The 21,739-nt window shown below is 44.6% G+C and overlaps 1 protein-coding gene across 2 annotated transcripts in view; it reads left to right on the top strand.

Moving 5' to 3' along the window:
* The first annotated feature begins 3 nt into the window (after positions 1-3).
* The window catches only part of CHEK2 (checkpoint kinase 2), a 92,725-nt gene continuing 70,989 nt past the window's right edge, over positions 4-21,739 (top strand). For both annotated transcript variants that reach the window (XM_044275402.1, XM_044275401.1), the window contains exons 1-4: positions 4-119; positions 11,994-12,238; positions 14,636-14,760; positions 21,078-21,225. In XM_044275402.1, the coding sequence (XP_044131337.1) occupies positions 12,016-12,238; positions 14,636-14,760; positions 21,078-21,225 (496 nt within the window). In that variant the 5' untranslated portion in view covers positions 4-119; positions 11,994-12,015. The remainder of the gene's footprint in view (positions 120-11,993; positions 12,239-14,635; positions 14,761-21,077; positions 21,226-21,739) is intronic.

The following is a 21,739-nucleotide window of genomic DNA, read 5'->3' as shown; positions in this document are numbered from 1 at the left end:
GAGTTGAAAAGTTCCCGCCCATTTCTGACGTCTCTGCCGCTGATTGGTCGGCCGTGCTTGACTTTGAATGGCGGCAAAAGAGGAGCTCGGTATCTTCCAGTTTATGCGGCAGCTCTGAGGTGAGAGACGAGTATGTGTGGTGCGGGGCGCCCACCCTGAGCGCAGAGTGAATGGGCGGCGGTACAGTGCCCTCCTGTGTGCCAGTCAATGAGTCTAGAGCACTGAGGGCCTACAAAGGAGAAGGCCGTGCTGACGTCCGGGTGTTGTCACAAGCGGTGGGCAGATCCCCTGAGGCAGCCATGTACTTCAGAGGGGGCTGAGCACAGCTGAACCTGGCTCAGTGATCAGATTATAAAAACACTTTTCAGAGGTGGCAGTGGTGGCGCCCCCTAGTTTTCTGTTGGGTTCCAGTAGAGGTGTCCACCTTCTAATCCTGGGCGCGGCACAGTATGGCCACCGAATGCTTCTGTCCCAGATTCTGTCACCCTTCTAGAGCACTTTTACATGTAACTATGCCATGACAGTCAGTGGTATCCGCCGGGCACCTTTGATTTTTGTGGTATGACCCATTTCAGTAATCACTGCAAAAAAGTGCACCACAGTGATACGCAGCTGCCAATCCCTCAGGCTTTGAGCATTTCCTCCCATTTAGGCCACTTCAGTGATTTGTCTTGATATGTTTAGAATGTGCCATTGTGCACTGCTGGTAGCATTCTGTTGCACCTGGCAGCCCGTGTCACATGACCTGTTATAGGTGGGGCTTGCCGCCTTATCATCTCTCCCACTGCCTGAGTGATCTCACTATGGAGGTATGTGGGAGCTTGGCTGTAAGTTGTATCTTAGCACCTCTCAGACCATGTTCACACTCCGTAGGTAGTAGGGCTGCAACGATTAATCGATTATAATCGATAACTGGATTCGTTGTCGACGAATCCAGTTATCGAATAATCGCTGATTCGTTGCTATGCGGGCGGTCACTGCATCTGTATTTTACTTTTTACAATGACGCTCCAAGACCAGTAACAGGCAGAGCGGACGGCGGCGTAACGTCACTTACTCACGTGATGCACCTGCTCCGCCTCCTTCATTCATAAAGTGGGCGGAGCAGGTGCGTCACGTGAGTAAGTGACGTTATGCCGCCGCCCGCTCTGCCTGTTACTGGAGGGTCATTGTAAAAGGTAAAATAAAGATGCAGTGAATGTGATTAGTCCGACTAAGCAGCGGGGCCGGGGCTGTTATGGGGAGGGGGATCGGTCTATGGCACTGCTATGGGGCTGGGGGTCTGTGTATGGCACTGCTATGGGGAGGGGGGTCTGTATGGCACTGCTATGGGGAGGGGGATCTGTGCACTGTTATGCCCATAACAGTGCACAGATTCCCCCCCCCCCCCCATAACAGCGCCGTCCACAGATTCCCCCCCCCCCATAACAGCGCCTTCCACAGACCCCCCCCCCCCCAATAACAGCGCCTTCCACAGATCCCCCCCCCCCAATAACAGCGCCGTCCACAGATCTCCCCCCCCATAACAGCGCCGTCCACAGATCTCTCCCCCCCCCATAACAGCGCCGTCCACAGATCTCCCCCCCCATAACAGCGCCGTCCACAGATCTCCCCCCCCCCATAACAGCGCCGTCCACAGATCTCCCCCCCCCCCCCATAACAGCGCCGTCCACAGATCCTCCCCCCCCATAACAGCGCCGTCCACAAACCCTCCCCCCCCATAACAGCGCCGTCCACAGATCCCCCCCCCCCATAACAGCGCCGTCCACAGACCCCCCCCATAACAGCGCCGTCCACAGACCCCCCCCCCATAACAGCGCCGTCCACAGATCCCCCCCCCATAACAGCGCCGTCCACAGATCCCCCCCCCATAACAGCGCCATCCACAGATCTCCCCCCCCCCCCCCCATAACAGCGCCGTCCACAGATCTCCCCCCCCCCCATAACGGCGCCGTCCACAGATCCCCCCCCCCCATAACGGCGCCGTCCACAGATCCCCCCCCCCCCCCATAACGGCGCCGTCCACAGATCCCCCCCATAATAGTGTCGTCCACAGATCCCCCCCATAATAGTGTCGTCCACAATTTGTTTTAATATGACCTTTGAACATAATTTTTCAAGTAAAATCATATAAACCTTTGTTTTGTAATTTTGTCGTTTTTCCCGATTAATCGTAGAAATTAATCGGCAACTAATCGATTATTCAAATAATCGTTAGCTGCAGCCCTAATAGGTAGTTTAGTGGCAGGAACCCATGCCACGCTGAGATACCTTGACGGTGCTGCAAAAGGGCTCCGATGTGTTCCTGACTGGAATACATTGGCTAAAGTCTCAGTTCTTAACATCAGCTTGGGGGATTAGCCAGTGTTGTCAGTTGCATATCATTGTGGTGCACCTTTTGCAGTAATTTATGTATTTTTATATTTTCATCCACACATTATCCCATCTTGTGTAGGATGCCATTGTGGTGCATGTGGTCCGCTGCCGACATCCTCCATTGTATGCATTTTTGCTGGCGATTGTTATTAGCAACGGATCACATGCAGAGGAATTGCTCCCCCAGTTATCAACACGCCACAGTGTTTGGGGTTTTTGAGCATTTACTCCCATTTAGGCCACTTTATTTTAGTGATGACCCATTTCTGCATTAAATTCTGTCTTACTCTAGTAACGGAACAGAAAAACCAAATTATGAACCTTAATGTGAATCTAATATCACACCATGCCACCAAGAGAGCGAGGGTAGAAGGGCAGCAAGGAAATCAGAGATTTAAAGGGTATCGGTCATCAGTTTTGACCATACTAAACTGCTGAGAAGAGCAGGATAAACGTACCTTTTCTAGAGCTTTTTTTCATCAGTAATGATGTGAATAGGAAGTTTTATTCTGTGAGATTCTCCTCTGGCAAGTGCCCAGGAAGCAGAGCTTTGTTGTGAAGTGCTCTCTGCATTGAGCTGCTTCACCGCCCCTTCCCTCTGAGTGACAGCTGTAGCATCCAACCAGGAGGGGTTGGAGAGCACTATGTTTACGGGGCACTTAACTCCTTCACAACCAGTGCCCCATATGTACGATGTTGGTCATGTCTTTAAAGATGATGCTTGTGGATGCCATAACTGCTAGGGTTCTGTTTCAAACAGCAGACACCTGGGGCTAATGTTTGCGATCGGTGATACCGCCGATTGCAGACGTTGAAACCTTCAGATGCTGTGTGCAGTTGTGACAACGGAATCTGCACAGTGCTCCCAGGGCCTGAACGGCTTTCCCGCCCAGATATTGTGGAAGCAGTTTTTTCTCTGTAATAGCTCGGAGCCTTAGGAAGGCTACTACGGCTGTAGTTCTTACGGTGGCCTGCTGGTGGCGAGGCCCCATAAGGACATAGTGGATTTTACATGCACTGCAGTGCTAATTCATTGCAGGTAAGATGTTATCTGAAGATTACATATTCAGGTTGCCTAAGGGGACGAGTTTACTTTGGCAGCAACAGTAAGGATACCTTCACACTGGCGTTTTGGCTTTCCATTTGTGAGATCTGTTCAGGGCTCTCAAAAGCGGTCCAAAATGGATCAGTTTTGCCCTAATGCATTCGGAATAGAAAAGGTTCCGCTCAGAATACATCAGTTTGCCTCCGTTCAGCCTCCATTCCACTTTGGAGGTGGACACCAAAACCCTGCTTGCAGCGTTTTGGCGTCCGTGTGATGAAACTGAGCCAAACGGATCCGTACTGACACACAATGTAAGTCAATGGGGACAGATCCGTTTTCTCTGACACAATCTGGCACAATAGAAAATGGATCCGTCCTCCATTGACTTTCAGTGGTGTTCAAGACGGATCTGTCTTGGCTATTTTAACCTTCTCAGGACCGCCACACGCAGGATTGCGTCCTGGCGGCGGCCCTGTTGTTCCTCCTGGACGCGCCGGCGCGTCATCTCGCGAGAGGCACAGCGTCTGATATACCTGCTACCTGGTAATATAAAGTGAAAATAACCACAAGTAAAACAGTGAACATAGTTAAAAAGTTGCAATCGCATGTCGAAAGCTGAAAAATTACAGCATTGAATCAGGCCTGATCTTGTGCACACACTTGCGTTCAGTCCGCCCCACCGCAGTGACAGAAATATTTTATTTTCTGATCACTGCAAAAACACAGTAAAATCGCTGCGGCGCTATAAAGATCACTTTGGCACAAGTTAGCGGAATTTTTTCTTTTTTTTCTTAGTGTCTCATATTCCACTAACTTGTGACAAAACATTAAATCTCACATGAACTTGCCATACCCCTCACGGAATCCAAATGCGTAAAAATTTAGACATTTATATTCCAGACTTCTTCTCACGCTTTAGGGCCCCTAAAATGCCAGGGCAGTATAAATACCCCATAAGTGACCCTATTTTGGAAAGAAGACACCCCAAGGTATTCCGTGAGGGGTATGGCGAGCTCCCAGAATATATATATATATATATATATATATATATATATATATATATATATATATATATATATATATAATATTTTTTTTTTTTTTTTTGGCACAAGTTAGCTGAAAATGTTTTTTTTTTTTTGTTTTTTTTTTTTTTCTCTTACAAAATCATTTTCCGCTAACTTGTGCCAAAAAAGCACCTTAAAGCGTAAGACGAAGTCTGGAATCCAAATGCCTAAAAATGCCCTCCTAAAAGGTACTCATTGGAATTTGGCCCCCTTTGCGCACCTAAGCTGCAAAGAAGTGTCACACGTGTGGTATCGCCGTACTCGGGAGAAGTAGGGCAATGTGTTTTGGGGTGTATTTTTACATATACCCATACTGTGTGTGAGATATATCTCTTTAAATGACAACTTTTTTTTATTTTTTTTATACAAAGTTGTCAATTTACAGAGATTTCTCTCACCCAGCATGGGTATATGTAAAAATACAAAACACATCGCCCTTATTCTCCTGAGTACGGCAATACCACATGTGTGCCACTTTTTTTGCAGTCTAGGTGCGTAAAGGGGCCGAAAGTCCAACGAGTACCTTTAGGCTTTACAGGGTTGCTCACAATTTAGCCCCGCCTAAAATGCCAGAACAGTAAACACACCCCACAAATGACCCAATTTCGGAAAGTAGACACCCCAAGGTATTCGCTGAGGGGCATATTGAGTCCATGAAAGATTGAACTTTTTGTCCCAAGTTAGCGGAAAGGGAGACTTTGTGAGAAAAAAAACAATTTCCGCTAACTTGTGCCAAAAAAAAACTTCTATGAACTCGCCATGCCCCTCACGGAATACCTTGGGGTGTCTTCTTTCGAAAATGGGGTCACATGTGGGGTATTTATACTGCCCTGGCATTTTAGGGGCCCTAAAGCGTTAGAATCCAAATGCCTAAAAATGCCCTCCTAAAAGATACTCATTGGAATTTGGGCCCCTTTGCGCACCTAGGTTGCAAAAGCCCCTCTCCGTTTGGGCCCCTCTCCGTTACATCTCATGGATACCTATTACCATATTCCAGTCTGTACCAGGGATCAGAGATACCTTAGATTAGCCATATACAGTCCTTATCAAAAGTTTAAGACCACTTTAAATGGCAAAAAAATCATATTTAGCATGGCTGGATCTTAACAAGGTTCCAATAACAACGAATAAACTGAAATGGGCTGTTTTTCAGCTGATCAAAAGTTTAGGACCACACCTCCAAAAAAAAACTAACCCCCCCCCCACCTCCAAAAAAAAATCCAACTTACAAACATGAACTTAGTAATGAGTAGCTCTGCTGTTATTGTTTATCACTTCCAAAATTCGTTTCGGCATGTTTGATGCAAGCGTTTCCATGAGGTGAGTGGGAACACTTCTCCAAGTGGTGAAGACGGCCGCACAAAGGCCATCTACTGTCTGGAACTGTTGTCCATTTTTGTAAACTTCCCTTGCCATCCATCCCTAAAGGTTCTCAATTGGATTTAGATCAGGGGAACACACAGGATGGGCCAAAAGAGTGATGTTATTTTCCTGATAGAAGTCCCTTGTCCTGCGGGCATTGTGTACTGTAGTGTTCTCCTGTTAAAACCCAGTCGTTACCACACAGTCGAGGGCCCTCAGTCATGAGGAATGCTCTCTGCAATATCTGGACATACCCAGCGGCCGTTTGACGCCCCTGCACTTACTGAAGCTTCATTGTTCCACTGAAGGAAAAAGCACCCCAGACCATTGTGGCGCCTAGAAAACATCTCAGGTGGGATCTGCTTGTCATGCCAGTAACGTTGGAAACCATCAGGACCATCAAGGTAAAAAAATCTCTCATCAGAGAATAAAACTTTCTTCCACCTTTGAATGTCCCATGTTTGGTGCTCTCTTGCCAAGTCCAAACGAGCAGTTCTGCGGCGTTCAAAGAGATGAGGTCTTTGAAGAAGTTTTTTGTTTTTAAAGCCCCTCAGTCTCAGATGCCGTCTGATGGTTATGGGGCTGCAGTCAGCACCAGTTAGGGCCTTAATTTGGGTCGAGGATGGTCCAGTGTTTTGACGGACAGCCAATTGGATCCTTCGGCTCAGTGCTGATGAAATTTTTTGGGGTCTTCCACTTGACTTTTTTGTTCCATAACCCTCAGTATCATTTAAGAAATTCCAAATGACTGTCTTACTGCGTCCCACCTCAGCAGCGATGGCACGCTGTGAGAGACCCTGGTTATGCAGTTCAAAAAGGGAGTTTTTCTTGCCGTTGCCTTCACAACGTGTGACTACCTGACAGAGAATGACAATGAATCCACATCTTTGCACAGATTTGGCCTTTTAAAGGGACGTGGTCCTAAAATTTGGATCAGCTAAAAAACAGCCTGTTTCAGTTTAATCGTTATTTTCCATTAATTGAATGCTCAAAAAATGTTTCGTCTCTCTCATTTCTTCTTGTTGCATGTTGAAGCTCTACTTGGAACCTTGTTAAGATCCAACAATGTAAAATATGATTTTTTGCCATTTTTCAAGTGGTCCTAAACTTTTGATCAGGACTGTATCTGAAGGGGTCCTTGCACTTTTGCCAGTTTTAGGTTCTTCCCTCTGGGATCACGTCTGCACATAGAGTTTATACAAAGGTCATGGTGGAAGGGTTTGCTCATCTCAGGAGACAGAATTGTGTTTAGTTTTGATAGAACTTTTTTGCCAAAAGTGGTGTCGGATTTTCACAGACAGGAAAAGATTGTCATCCATTCCTTTTGTGAAAACCCCAAATCTGAAGGCGAAGAGAAATGCCACTATAGATAGATAGATAGATAGATAGATATAATTACTTAGGTTAGGTAAGTTTGGAGTGAGCGACTATGAGTAATAAGGCTGTCGATCCAAAAAGACACTAAGGAGGAGCCGGAAGAAGGTTTAGGAGGTAATGCTGTCCGAGAGGATTCATGAAAAGGGAATTACCTGTTAGTGTAATCCAGTTTTCTTGTAATTCTTGTGGAACACTTACAGGGTTAACAAAGTTTGTAAATCAGTTTTGAATAATTTGGGGGTGTAGTTTCCAAAATGATTCCAAATTCTATTATGTAAGCCCTCAAAGTGACTTCCTAACTGAATTGGTCCTTTAAAAAAAATTCAAAAGGTCCAAATTTTAAGTTTTAAAAATTGCTTCTAAAATTCTAAGCCTTCTAGTGTAAAAAAAAAACAAACTAATGACATTTACAAAATGATGCTAATATAAAGTAGACATATGGGGAATCTTAAAGGGAACCTGTCACATTGAATACAGTGTCTGGGCCGCAGACAGCATGTTATTGAGCTGTAGGAGCTGAGCAGATTGATTTGTAGTTGTATGGGGAAAGATTCAGTGTAATTTAAAATTCCTGCCTATTCTGGGCTTAGAAGACCAGGAGGAGGTTGTCCTATCAGTCATGACAGCTATCTGTGTATACACAGTCATAGAGGGAAGGATGTCAATCACTGATGGGACTGTCTCCTGGACTTTAACCTCTTAAGGACATAGGGCGTACAGGTACCGAGCGGCTGGCAGTGATCGAAACCCGGCGCCTGCTCAAATCATTGAGCAGGCACCTAGGCTAAATGCGCGCGCGGGGGGGCGTGACGCGTGACCCACCCCATGTCGGCGAATTGACCTGCGGTTTGCTGCGATTTCTGCAGTTTCTGACCGCGGGAATCAGAAACTTTAGCATTCCCAAAATATGCCTTTATCTCTCCTCCCCCCCCCCCCCTCCCTCCCTGCACCCCTGAGTGATTTGAGCCCGGTGGGAGGTGCAGGGGGAGGGTTGTGGGCGGTGCGGAAGGCAGGATCGCGATCCCCCGCCCGCCTCCCCTTGAATAATCGTTGGCGTCTAGTGGGTATACCAGGGTGTCAGCACATTGCTGACACCCTGGTATGAACGGCTGACATCTGTGCCGCGATGTCAGCCGTTTAACCCTTTCCATACTGTGGTCTGTATGGACCGCTGTATGGAAAAGGTTAACAGCTCAGGGAGCTCCCTCCTTCTCCCATCTGTGCCTTTGCAGCCCCCCCCCCCGATGGAGAGAGCCCCCCGACAGCCCCGTCCTTACCCTTCCCCGTCTGCGCAGTTCTGGCCACTACTGAGCAGACGGGGAAGGTTCCCATGGCAACAGGACGCCTTCTCAGGCATCCTGCTGTCCATGGTTCTGAACAGATCTGTGCTAAAGGCATAGATCTGTTCAGACAAAGTGTAAGTAAAATACAGTACAGTACCCTATATAGTGTACTGTACTGTATTATACAGACATCAGACCCACTGGATCTTCAAGAACCAAGTGGGTCTGGGTAAAAAAAAAAAAGTGAAAATAAAGTAAAAATCAAAAAACACTGATTAAAAATGAAAAAAATAAAATTCCCTACACATGTTTGGTATCGCCGCGTCCGCAACGACCTGATCTATAAAACGGTCATGTTACTTTACCCGAACGGTGAATGCCATAAAAATTAAAAACTATGATGAAAAAGAAATTGTGCCCACCTTACTTCCCAAAAAAGGTAATAAAAGTGATAAAAAAAAAGTTGCATGTATGCCAAAATTGTAACAATCAAACCGTCATCTCATCCCGCAAAAATCATACCCTACCCAAGATAATCGTCAAAAAACTATGGCTCTTAGACTATAGAAACACTAAAACATGATTTTTTTTTGTTTCAAAAATGAAATCATTGTGTAAAACTTAAATAAAAAAGTATACATATTAGGTATTGCTGCATCCGTATCGACCGGCTCTATAAAAATATCACATGACCTAACCCCTCAGGTGACCACTGTAAAAAAAATAAAAATAAAAACGGTGTAAAAAAAGCCATTTTTTTTCGTCATCTTACGTCACAAAAAGTGTAATAGCAAGCAATCAAAAAGTGATATGCACCCCAAAATAGTGGCAATCAAACCGTCATCTCATCCCTCAAAAAATGAGATCCTACTTAAGATAATCGCCCAAAAACTGAAAAAAAAAACAAAAAACTGCCACCCTATCCCGTAGTTTCTAAAATGGGGTCACTTTTTTGGAGTTTCTCTAGGGGTGTGTCTAGTCTCTCGGCCATGCGTGGATATTAACCCCTGGGGGGGGGGGTACATTGATTTGGAACACCAGAGTGTATCTTAAATGCCCTAATTTAGGGCGGTTTCATCAGGGGGGGGGGGCTTCAAATGGGACATGGTGTAAAAAAAAAAAACAGTCCAGCAAAACCTGCCTTCCAAAAACCGTATGGCATTCCTTTCCTTCTGCACCCTGCCGTGTGCCCGTACAGCAGTTTACGACCACATATGGGGTGTTTCTGTAAACTACAGAATCAGGGCCATAAATAATGAGTTTTGTTTGGCTGTTAACCCTTGCTTTGTAACTGGAAAAAAAAATATTAAAATGGAAAATCTGCCAAAAAAGTGAAATTTTGAAATGTATCTCTATTTTCCATTAAATATTGTGCAACACCTAAAGGGTAAACAAAGTTTGTAAATTCAGTTTTGAATACCTTGAGGAGTGTAGTTTCTTAGATGGGGTCACTTTTATGGAGTTTCTACTCTAGGGTTGCATCAGGGGGGCTTCAAATGGAACATGGTGTCAAAAAACCAGTCCAGCAAAACCTGCCTTCCAAACGGCGCATCTTTCACTCTACGTCCCTCTGTGTGGCCGTACAGTAGTTTACGGCCACATATGGAGAGTTTCTGTAAACGGCAGAGTCAGGGCAATAAAGATAGTCTTGTTTGGCTGTTAACCCTTGCTTTGTTAGTGGGGAAAAAATGGGTTAAAATGTAAAATTTGGCAAAAAAATGAAATTCTCAAATTTCATCCCCATTTGCCAATAACTCTTGTGCAACACCTAAAGGGTTAACGAAGTTTGTAAAATCAGTTTTGAATACCTTGAGGGGTGTAGTTTATAGAATGGGGTCATTTTTGGGTGGTTTCTATTATGTAAGCCTCGCAAAGTGACTTCAGAGCTGTAGTGGTCCCTAAAAATTGGGTTTTTGTAAATTTCTGAAAAATTTCAAGATTTGCTTCTAAACTTCTAAGCCTTGTAACATCCCCAAAAAATAAAATATAATTCCCAAAATAATTCAAACATGAAGTAGACATATGGGGAATGTAAAGGGGTTTAGGGGTATTTATATGTATTACAGAAGTAGAGAAACTAAAACTTTGAAATTTGCTCATTTTTCCCAATTTTTGATAAATTGGGTATTTTTTTTATGCAAAAAAATAATAATTTTTTTGACTTCATTTTGCCAGTGTCATGAAGTACAATATGTGACGAAAAAACAATCTCAGAACGGCCTGGATTAGTCAAAGCGTTTTAAAGTTATCACCACTTAAAGTGACACTGGTCAGATTAGTAAAAAATGGCCTGGTCCTAAGGTGAAATAAGGCTGTGTCCCTAAGGGGTTAAAACCTAGAATAAGCAGGACTTTTAATGTATAAATTACAACTAATGGTCCATTCACACGTCCGTATGTGTATTGTGGATCTGCATAACATGGACACTGGCAATGTGCATTCCACATTTTGCTGTCCGCACATCGCCGGCACTCTCATAGAAAATGCCTTTTCTTGTCTGCAATTGCGGATCCGCGAATACGGATGCGGACAGCACATTCCGGCCCTATTGAAAATGAATAGGACCGCACCTGTTCCACAAAATTGCAGAACGGATGCGGACCCATTTTGCGGACGTATGAATGGACCCTTAGGCCGAATGCACACGGCCGTTGTTCACGGCCGTGAGCGGTCCGTGGAACTGCGGCCTGGATTCCTGCTGAGAGCAGGAGCGCACGGCGTCATTGGTTGCTATGACGCCGTGCGCCACGTGCCGCCACAGTACAGTAATACACTGGTATGATCTATACCAGTGTACTACTGTACTGCGGCGGCAGCAGGGAGCGCACGGCGTCATAGCAACCAATGACGCCGTGCGCTCCTGCTACTCAGCAGGAATCCAGGCCGCGGTTCCACGGCCGTGAACAACGGCCGTGTGCATTCGGCCTTATACTGAATCTTATCCCATAAAACTTTCAGTCTGCTCTATAACATGCTGCCTGTAGCTATTTTTGCATTTTCATGGTGATAGGTTCCCTTTTCATAAATATTTTTATGAGGTATCGCTATCCATCTTAGGGTACTTTCACACCAGCGGCAGGACGGATCCGACAGGCTGTTCACCCTAGGGTTGGGCGATATATCGGTGTTGGCGGTATTAGGAAACAGCGATATGGCAATATCACTGTTTCCTAATTAAAATAGCCGCAGGACGGATCCAACGCAGTGAACAGCTTGTCTGATCTGTCCTGCCGCAAGTGTGAAAGTAGCCTTAAAAAGCAGAGAAATTCAAATATTCAAACTTGCAGATTTTGATTATAAATAAAGGTGTGACATATTGACTTAAATTTACCACTGTCATGAAATACAATGTGTCATGAATGGCTTGGATAAGTAAGTTATTACCACATAAAATGACACGTCAGATTTGCCCAAAAAACTGTCTGGTCCGTCAGGTGAAAAATACCACGGTTCTGAAGGGTTTAATACACGTTCTTTTCTGTTTAGATTCTTTAAGTCCTGAGACACAATGGGGGAGTCCCAGCAATCCGAGCAGTCTCAAGCCACATCCAGCTCTTCTTCCAGCGCTCCTCAGTCATACAGCCAGTCTTCCTCCTCCGGCTCTGGGACTATGAGCTCATTGGAAACGTTACCAGTTCAGGATATTGCATCAGTTCCGGATGAAGTAGAGGATAAGGGTTCCCAACCGTGGGGTCGACTCTGGGCACTTGGAAAGGGATTCTTGAACCATGGCATGTATATCTACACAGTACTTATATAAACATAGATACATAACCGTGCTTGTAAGTGTCAGTCAGTTATTTTTAAGCATTGGCTGTAGGGCCACTTTCACAAAGACACATTTTAGTCAGGACCTGTAAGTCAAAACCAGAAGTGTAACCTACGCAGTTATGAATTTTTTAATTATACTTAAAAGTACTGAGAGAAAATAATAATCAAACTACACCAGTGGCCTTAAAGGGCATCCGTCAGCAGGTTTGTAGCTATGAAACTGGCCGACCTGTCACATGTGCACTTGGCAGCTGAAGGCACCTGTGTTGGTCCCACCTTCATATGTCCCTACATTGCTAAGAAAAATAATGTTTTTATATATAAAATGTAGCAACTGGCACTCAACCTTTGACACCATGGATTAGTATTTTGAGAATATAGATAATTCAAGTTATTTGCAGAGTAAATAGATACTTGTAGTACATATATAATGTTTCATACAATAATGCCATGTGTAAAATCGCACACCAACATTAATTGTAGTCCCAATTGCTAAGCCCTATGGATGAGGATTAAATGGACCTCACTCGAAACACGTATGGTTTTGATCGAAGTGTATGCTCACTCAATCAGTGGTCCGCTGATGGAGTGAGCATACACTTCGAAAGGCGTGTGGTTTTGATTCCCATATCGTAGGACCTACTCTCGACCTTTATGGATAAAATCAAGGGCCTTGACGTCTAACAAAAAGAAGCGCTTCTTTTTCACAAACTTTTACACCACCTCTGATATCCAAGACTCGACCGTACAGCCGGAAACTAACTTACCTGATCATGTGGGACGCCGAGCTGACACCTCCAGGACCACACGGGGTATTGTATCTGGACGGTGAAATATCACGGCCGGAGTTATTTACAGGAGGGAGGTAAAACCAGTCGGATACTGACCACTCTGTGGGACGCCACTTAGGTAGCGGAGGTACAGACTGACAATTAGTTACAATCGATTTTTATTATCCGAACAAATTACTTTCTAGCACCTATGATATCAATGCAAGGAATTTTTCAAAACTTGACAGCTGCTTATTCTAATCAATACGGTCTATCATAGCCATATGAACTGTGGATTTTGTCTGCTCTACTTAGGAGACTATCGAGTGAGAGGTCCATTTAATCCTCATCCATAGGCCTAAGCAATTGGGACTACAATTAATGTTGGTATGCTATTTTATTCATACGATTTTACCAGTGCGATTTTACACATGGCATTATTGTATGAAATATTATATATGTACTACTAGTATCTATTTATTTTGCAAATAAATCGAATTATCTACCGTATATTCTCAGAATACTAATCCATGGTGTCAAAGGTTAAGTGCCAGTTGCTACATTTTATATCCAATTTGTTTTCCTTTTTTTTTGACTGGGTGGGTCAATACGTGACTAGAGCACCCTATCCATACCTTCAGTTAGGTGAGCCTCTATTTTCTTCTTTTTATGTTTTAATATATGCTAATGAGCCTCTAGGAACAACGGGGGCAATGCCTTTACTCCAAGAGCTAATTCCTGCCAGAGCTGTCTTCTGGAGCTTTTAGGCTACCTGCACACGTTACGGAACACGCAAGTTTTTTTCTGTGCGGATTATTGTGTGGAAAAACCGCAGTGTAGTACAGTACCAGCAAAGTGTATGACAATAAACAAATCGCATGTATACCTTGCATGTTTTTACTGCGCAGATTTCCTGATCCACAGCATGTCAATTATGTTTGCGGTTTTAGCTGCAGATTGCACCCTTTTCCAATGAAGAGTTAGATCTTCGACAAAACCGCACCTAATACGCACCAAAATCCGCAATTAGAAATGAAAGATTTTGGTGCCGATATGGTACACAAACACACATAGAAATTTGTGCGATCGTGTGTGTTGACCCGCACTTGTGAGCAGTAGGCCGTAAAGGAGTTTTCTGGGATTTTAATATTGATGTTCTGTAGGATAAGTCAGCAATATCAGATCAGCGAGGGTCCGACACCCCTGCCGATCAGTTGGTTGAAGAGAAGGCCGCGCTGCGTGTAAGCGCAGCCTTCCCTTTTATTGTTCACCTGCTGGCCGTCGACACAGCAGCGGTGAGCAGGTGTAATTACAAGCAGTCCCATTCACTTCAATGGGACTGCACATCACCATTGAAGTGAATGGGACGGCTTGTAATTACACCTGCTCACTGCTACAATGTCGATGGCCAGCAGGTAAACCATAAAGGGAACGCTGAGGATAGGTCATCAATATTAAAATCCTAGAAAATCCCTTTAAGGCAACATGTACAAGCAGATGCAATTTTTGCTGCCCTCAAGTATTTCTTGCCTGGCTTTCTGAACCTTGTCTTTTTGTAATGATGATGTTTTTCTTTGCTTTTGACAGACTGTGTGAATGATGAATATTTATTTGGAAGGGATACACAGTGCGATTACACCTTTGATAGGCCAATAATAAAGCAGACAGAGAGATACAAAACCTACAGTAAAAAGCACTTTCGGATTTATAGGGCAAGTATTATCATGGTCATCTGCTAAGCTGCCAGTTGTTTATCTTTTACAAATTTACATGCTGTCAATACTTGTTCTGTAGTTCTTTTTAGTATTTGGTAGAATTCACCACTTTATACATGGATATTTTGTGCAATTGTATTGTTATTAAGTGAAATAACATTTATTCCTTTTTCTTTTCAACAACTGAAGCTCTTGAACATGTCTGCAAGCAAACCATGCTTATATTCTCTTCTGTCCATTTTGCGGACAAGAATAGGCATTATTACAATGGGTCCGGAAAAAAAAAGAAAAGAGATGCAACTAGGGTTGTTGCGGGTAACAATACGATAAGAGTTTTCCATTTTTTCGATACTGGGCTATGCTACTGCGCAGTCTAGTATCTATGAACATGAGCGCGCTGGTACCCTCAGCAGCACAGGGGAGAAGGAAGCAGTCTCTCCCTCCCCCTGTGCTGCTGCTGCTGCCACCCATGAGGAGAGAGGGGCGGAGGAGGGGCGGGCGCACTGCGCCACCAATGATGGGACTTTTCCTGGGTGCCGCTGCCACCCATGAGGAGAATGGGGTGGAGGAGGGGCAGGCGCACTGCGCCACCAATGATGGGACTTTTCCTGGGTCCGGACTTTAAGTAGCAGGCTACATAGAGTGGCGCCCTGGGATGTCCCAGCACCTACTATTATTCCTGGGCGCTGCTCCGTTCGCCCGCTGTGCCCCATTACTGTCTCCTGCTCAATATGCTAATTACTATCGGAGCAATGGGGAGGAGACATCAGCTTCTCTCCTGGGCGGTCCTTCTCCCTGCGCTGCGATTGGACATCGCTACAGCCAGGGAGAAGGAACGCCCACTAGAAAAGCTGCTGTCTCCTCCCCATTGCTTCGATAGTAATTAGCATATAGAGCAGGAGACCGTAATGTCGCACAGTGGGCGAACGGAGCGACGCCCAAGAATAATAGTAAGTGCTGGGACGGCTCTGGGCGCCGCTCTGTGTAGCCTGCTACTTAAAGTCTGGACCCGTATAAAGTCGTCTTAACACATAATACAGGAGGGGGGTAGGATCGCATAGCCAGCACCCTGCCTCTGACAGGGAGTTGTGATCAGCGGCAGTTAACCCCTCAGGTGCGGCACCTGAGGAGTTAACTACCGCCGATCTGCTGCCAGTACCTGCCTCCTGTATTAAGGGTTAATTATCGTTGGTGGCGCAGTGCGCCCTCAACCCCCCACCCCATTAAAATCATTGGTGGCACAGTGCGCCCGCCCCTCTCAACCACCCAGTATTAAAATCATTGGTGGCAGGGACCACAGGGTCCTCTCCTCTTCATTGGTGGCAGTGGCAGCTTCTGATCAGAGCCCCAGCAGTGTAATCCTGGGGCTCCTATCAGTTACAATGGCAACCAGGATGCTGCTGAAGCCCTAGTCTGCTCCCTGCTGCTGTGTGCACAGAGCAGCAGGAAGAGTGCGAAGTCCTATTCACCCTAATAGAGCTCTATCAGGGTGAATAGGACAAGGGATGAAAAGATCCCAGGTTCTAGCCCCTAAGGGGGGAAATGGTTATTAAATAAAAAGTGTAAAAAAAATAAAATAAAAAAACAAAATATTAAGTATAAATCACCCCCTTTCCCAATTTCACATATAAATAATAAATTCACATATCACATATCGCCACGTCAGAAAAGTCCAAACTATTAAAATATGAAAAAAAATAAAAAACTGTGCAATTCGCCATTTTTTAAAAATGCGGAATGCACGTGGCTTTTATGGTTTATTTTTTCGAATGGTATCGAGTATCACAATACTTTTTTTATGGTATCGAAATCGATTAAAAATTTGGTAGCACAACAACAACTCTAGATGCAACACGGACGTCTTCCATACTTTTTGTACACACCACAACATACAAGCGGTTGTGTGAATGCACCCTAGGAAACAGGCATATCATAGTAACATAGTTTGTAAGGCTGAAAAAAGACATATGTTCATCCTGTTATCCTGTAAGTTGTTCCAGAGGAAGGCAAAAAAACAAACAAACTGTGAGGTAGAAGCCAATTTTCCCCACTTAAAGGGAACCTGTAATGTGGCTATTTGATTATAATCTAACTAATTATATACAATCATTAACTACTACAAAGTACCTTAGATGTATTTACTTACTGGTGTGACAGATGGTTACCTCATAATATACACACAAAGATGCCACATGCTAATGAGCTGATTTGCGTCCAGTGTGATGTAATTGAGTCCAGTGTTTTATTTAATTAACAGCGGGGCCGGGGCTGTTATGGGGAGGGGGATCTGTGTAATGGCACTGTTAAGGGGAGGGGGATCTGTGGATAACACACACAGCATAAGATGCCATCCACAGATCCCCCCCCCCCCTCCTCCCCATAACAGTGCCACCCACAGGTCCCCTCCATAACAGTGCCATAACTTAATCTTAATCTTTCTGGGTACTGTAGTTCACCCATTCCAGTTATTACTTTAGTTGCCCTCCGCTGAACCCTCTCCAGCTCTGCTATGTCTGCCTTGTTCACAGGAGCTCAGAACTGTACACAGTACTCCATGTGTCGTCTGACTAGGGATCTGAAAAAGTGGCAGGACTATGTTCTCATCACGGGCATCTATGCCCCGTTTGATGCAACCCATTATCTTATTGGCCTTGGCAGCAGCCGCCTGACACTGGTTTTTACAGCTTAGTTTGCTGTTTACTAAAATTCCTAGGTCCTTTTCCATGTCAGTGTTACCCAGTGTTTTAAGATTGAGTATGTACGGGTGACTTGCATTATTCCTTACCGTATGATTAACCTTACATTTGTCAGTATGAAACAAGAAAAATCACAGCCGGCACTGCCGCATGTGTCTGTGCGATCACCAAGAAGCTATTCACACTGGCATCCAGGAACCTTCACAGTGGTGCTCTGTCGGTGATATAGTCCTTATGGTAATGTATATTGAATAGAAAGAAAGCACCGCGGCAGTCACCACTGGTCTCAAATTTCTGTTGCAGTTTATTCCATTGTTACATGGTAATAGTGGATGCGGACAAAACACAGGTGCACGGATCGGCTACAGCTGTAGCCGATCCGTGCACCTGTGTTCTGTCCGCGTCCACTATTACCATGTAACAATGGAATAAACTGCAACAGCAATTTGAGACCAGTGGTGAGTGCCGCGGTGCTTTCTTACTATTCAATATACATTACATTTGTCAGTGTTAAACCTTATCTGCCCAAGCCTCCAATCCAGGCATCCTCAAACTGTGGCCCTCCAGCTGTTGCAAAACTACAACTCCCAGCATGCCTACAGCTATCAGTCTACAGCAGGGCATTGTGGGAGTTGTAGTTTTACAACAGCTGGAGGGCCGCAGTTTGAGGATGCCTGCTCCAATCTATCCAGACCCATCTGTAGCAGTATATTGTCCTCCTCCGTGTTAATTACTTTACACAGTTTGGTAAAATCACACAAAAAAAGGGAGTGCAACCACCACGAGTAAAAATTTCTATTTATACATATATTATAATACATAAATATGTATGAGCACGGACAAATCACAGTCGTATATCACCCTGCCAACAGACCCATAGCACTGATGTAGCTAAGATATACCTCCTTACACTATACTACATGGAAAAAAATCCTAACAAATTAGATCCGAATGAAGGGATATATACTATAACTATCAAGTCAAATACACGCATGCCTCCTATATGAATGTGTGCCTCACTATTACAGCTCAAATCCCGAAGATCATTAAAGCCGAAAGGTGCACAACATGGATGTGAAACATACCGAAATTGCAGGGGCTGCGGGCAGGGTGAAGACACTCCTCAACGCGCGTTTCGCTTATAGTTTGCTTCCTCAGGAGGAGTTCTTTTAGTGTCATCTGCAAAAATTTATATTTTACTGTGCAAACCTTCTAAAAGATCATTAATAAATATATTGAAGAGAATAGGGCCCACTACTGACCCCTGAGGTACCCAACTAGTGACAGTGACCCAATCTGAGTGTGTACCATTAATAACCACCCTCTGTTTTCTATCACTTACCCACATACAGACATTTTCCCCCAGTCCAAGCATTCTCATTTTATATACTAACATTTTATGTGGTACAGTGTCAAATGCTTTGGAGAAGTCCTGATATACGACATCCATTGATTCCCCGCAATCAAGTCTAGAACTTACCTCCTTATAGAAACTGATTTAATTAGTTTCACATGACCGATCTCTCATGAAGCCATGATGATATGGCGTTATTTGCTTATTTTCATTGAGGTACTCAATCTGCCAATCCTGTGGAACATTCCCTGTCAGTATAGAGTCCTTAACTATCAGAAATAAGGGTCTGGCTATGACATTACTTAATTATCTTAGGATATAGGGGTGTATGCCATCTGGTCCTGGCGATTTTGTCTATTTTAATATGTAATCCTTTCTGTGTCAGACAGGGCACTTTTAAAGGGAACATGTCGCCTCCAAAACACATTTTAAACCAACATCATTACCTTACAGTAGCCCCAGTGTGTTCCTAATCATGTTTTTCATTCCCACACTGGTTGTGGTATACTTTATAAAAACGCTGTTTTAATCAGTGTTTTCGCTATCCTCAGAGTCAGCTTGAAGTCAAGGGGGCAGCTGCCTCCTTGCTTCAAGTCAAGGTCAAGCTAAGCCCGCCCCTTACCAGTCCTCCCTTCACTGTGATTGACATCCTGCTGTGAGGCTGGGATCGTGCAAGTCTCGCACATGGGCGGTGCGCTCCTTGTCACTTTGCAATCCTGTCTCCGGCACCCGCACTCAACAGGCCGCTTTCCTCTCTCTGCGCATGCGTGCGATGGGAAAGCCCGACACATACGCAGAGAGAGGCGAGCGGCCTGTTGAGTGCGGGTACCAGAGACGGTACCGTGCAGTGACAAGGAGCGCACCGCACATGTGTGAAACTTGCACGATCCCAGCCTCACAGCAGTATGTCAATCACAGTGAAGGGAGGTCGGGTAAGGGGCAGGCTTAGCTTGACTTGGAGCAAGGAGGCCGCTGGTGTGGCTTGTGGTACAGGTAGTATTTCAGAAAATACTATCTTTTGGAGTCCTTTCCCTGAGCCAAGTCCCTCAAATCATTTTAACGGCATTCTGTCACCTCTTTTTACCATATAGAGATGCGGACATGCACGTCTAGATCGCCGCGGTCCCATATCTCCGAGTGTTTTTTTTCTGAGTGCAAAAAATGATTATAGATAGATAGATAGATAGATAGAGAGAGAGATATATATATATATATATATATATATATATATATATATATATATATATATATATATATATATATATAATGTAAATCAGCCTGGTAAGGAGCCCGAGGGGCTGCACTAACTGTTCTGGAGCCCAGCCACGCCCCCCTGTGAAGGAGCCCAGCACCGCCTGTATCAGGAATCTCCTTCTTGCTCACAAAGTCAGATCGCCGGTAATTCGCGATGCGTGAGCTCGCGCTTGCGCAGTTCCTTCCCTGAGGCTGATGCCAGCACAGGGAAGGAACACTATGCCGGCACTGCGCATGCGCGAGCTCGCGCACCACGAGGTTATGGTGATCTGACTTCGTGAGCAAGGAGGAGATTCCTGGATACAGGCCATGCTGGGCTCCTTCACAGGGGGGCGTGGCTGGGCTCCCGAACGGTTAGTACAGCCCCCTGGGCTCCTTACAGGCTGATTTATTTATGGGACAGGTATATGGTGGACATGCTAGCGGCGATCTAGCCGTGCATGTCTGCATCTTTATAGGGTAAAAAGAGGTGACAGAATCCCTTTTAAGGACGCTCCACCTAGTATGCGGGTCACAATACGGCCGTGTGCATGAGCCCTTATAGTTACATCAGAAGAACAATTGTTACTTAAAGGGAGTCTGTCACGTTACTTTCACTAATATGGTGAAAGCCCAGCTGGGTGTGCTTTGCTTTGGGCACTTGAAACCACAAACCCTGCCCAGCTTGGCCCTTGGGAGATGTTTTTCAGCAGAATAAGTGCTTTACCTGGATAGGCAATAAAAAACACACAGTGCCATAGGGCAGTGCTGTTCGTTATATTGGTAAAAATGACATGACTAATTCCCTGGTTTCCAATATTTTACTATTGATGGCCTATCCTCAGGTTAGCCTATCAATACCTTATCAGCAGGCACCCTACACCACCTCCGATCATCTGTTTTTGGTCGCTTTGGAGCTGGAACTAACCAGCATCATACATTGTATAGTGCCAAAGCTATCCCGATGCGAGCCATCAGTAGTAAAATCCTGGTATTTTGATTGATTATTTATTAATTTTTTGTCACCTTAGGAAGCTGGATCTGGTCCGTCTCGTGTTGCTTATATAGAGGATCTGAGTGGCAATGGAACATTTTTAAATCAAGAGTTACTTGGATGTGGGAGGAGATTACCTTTAACAAATAATGCTGAAATTGCAATTTCATTAAAAACAAATAAAGGTACTGCACTCTTATATTGGTACTAATATAATATCTTGTTTGACCATGTAACCAGGTAAAGAGAATTCACCAGATCTGAGTCTACTAAGTCCCAGTAGCTCATGCAGTTACCTGGTGATCATGTGATCAGAGGGAGAGTAGCAGGAAGGATTGTGGCCACTTCCTGATCCATAGACAAGGTGCTTATTGAGTCAGGAAGACTGGGGTGGAGGTAAACTGTCTTTCTGTAGCTGCAGATGTCTTAATCAACACCTCATAAGCACGTTCTGCATGTAGTTCAACTGTAGTGCATGGATATTTAAGAAACTTCTATTTAAAGCCTTATTTTATCTAGGTTATGTCTCATCATACCACAAGATGGCAGCACAATCTATAAGTGACAACAAATGTCAGTATTTTTTGCAGGATCAATCCTATCTTAATCTGTGTTCACCCTTATGAGCTATCATGTTCTTGTTTCTGACAGAACATTTTCTACACTTGTCAAGTATAAAATGCAGAACCCTGAACGCAA

The sequence above is a fragment of the Bufo gargarizans genome, chromosome 1 (assembly GCF_014858855.1).
Source record: "Bufo gargarizans isolate SCDJY-AF-19 chromosome 1, ASM1485885v1, whole genome shotgun sequence".
In the NCBI taxonomy this organism is placed as follows: domain Eukaryota; kingdom Metazoa; phylum Chordata; class Amphibia; order Anura; family Bufonidae; genus Bufo; species Bufo gargarizans.
The sequence above is the reverse complement of the archived record's forward strand: the minus strand, read 5'-3'. Positions and strand labels throughout refer to the sequence as shown.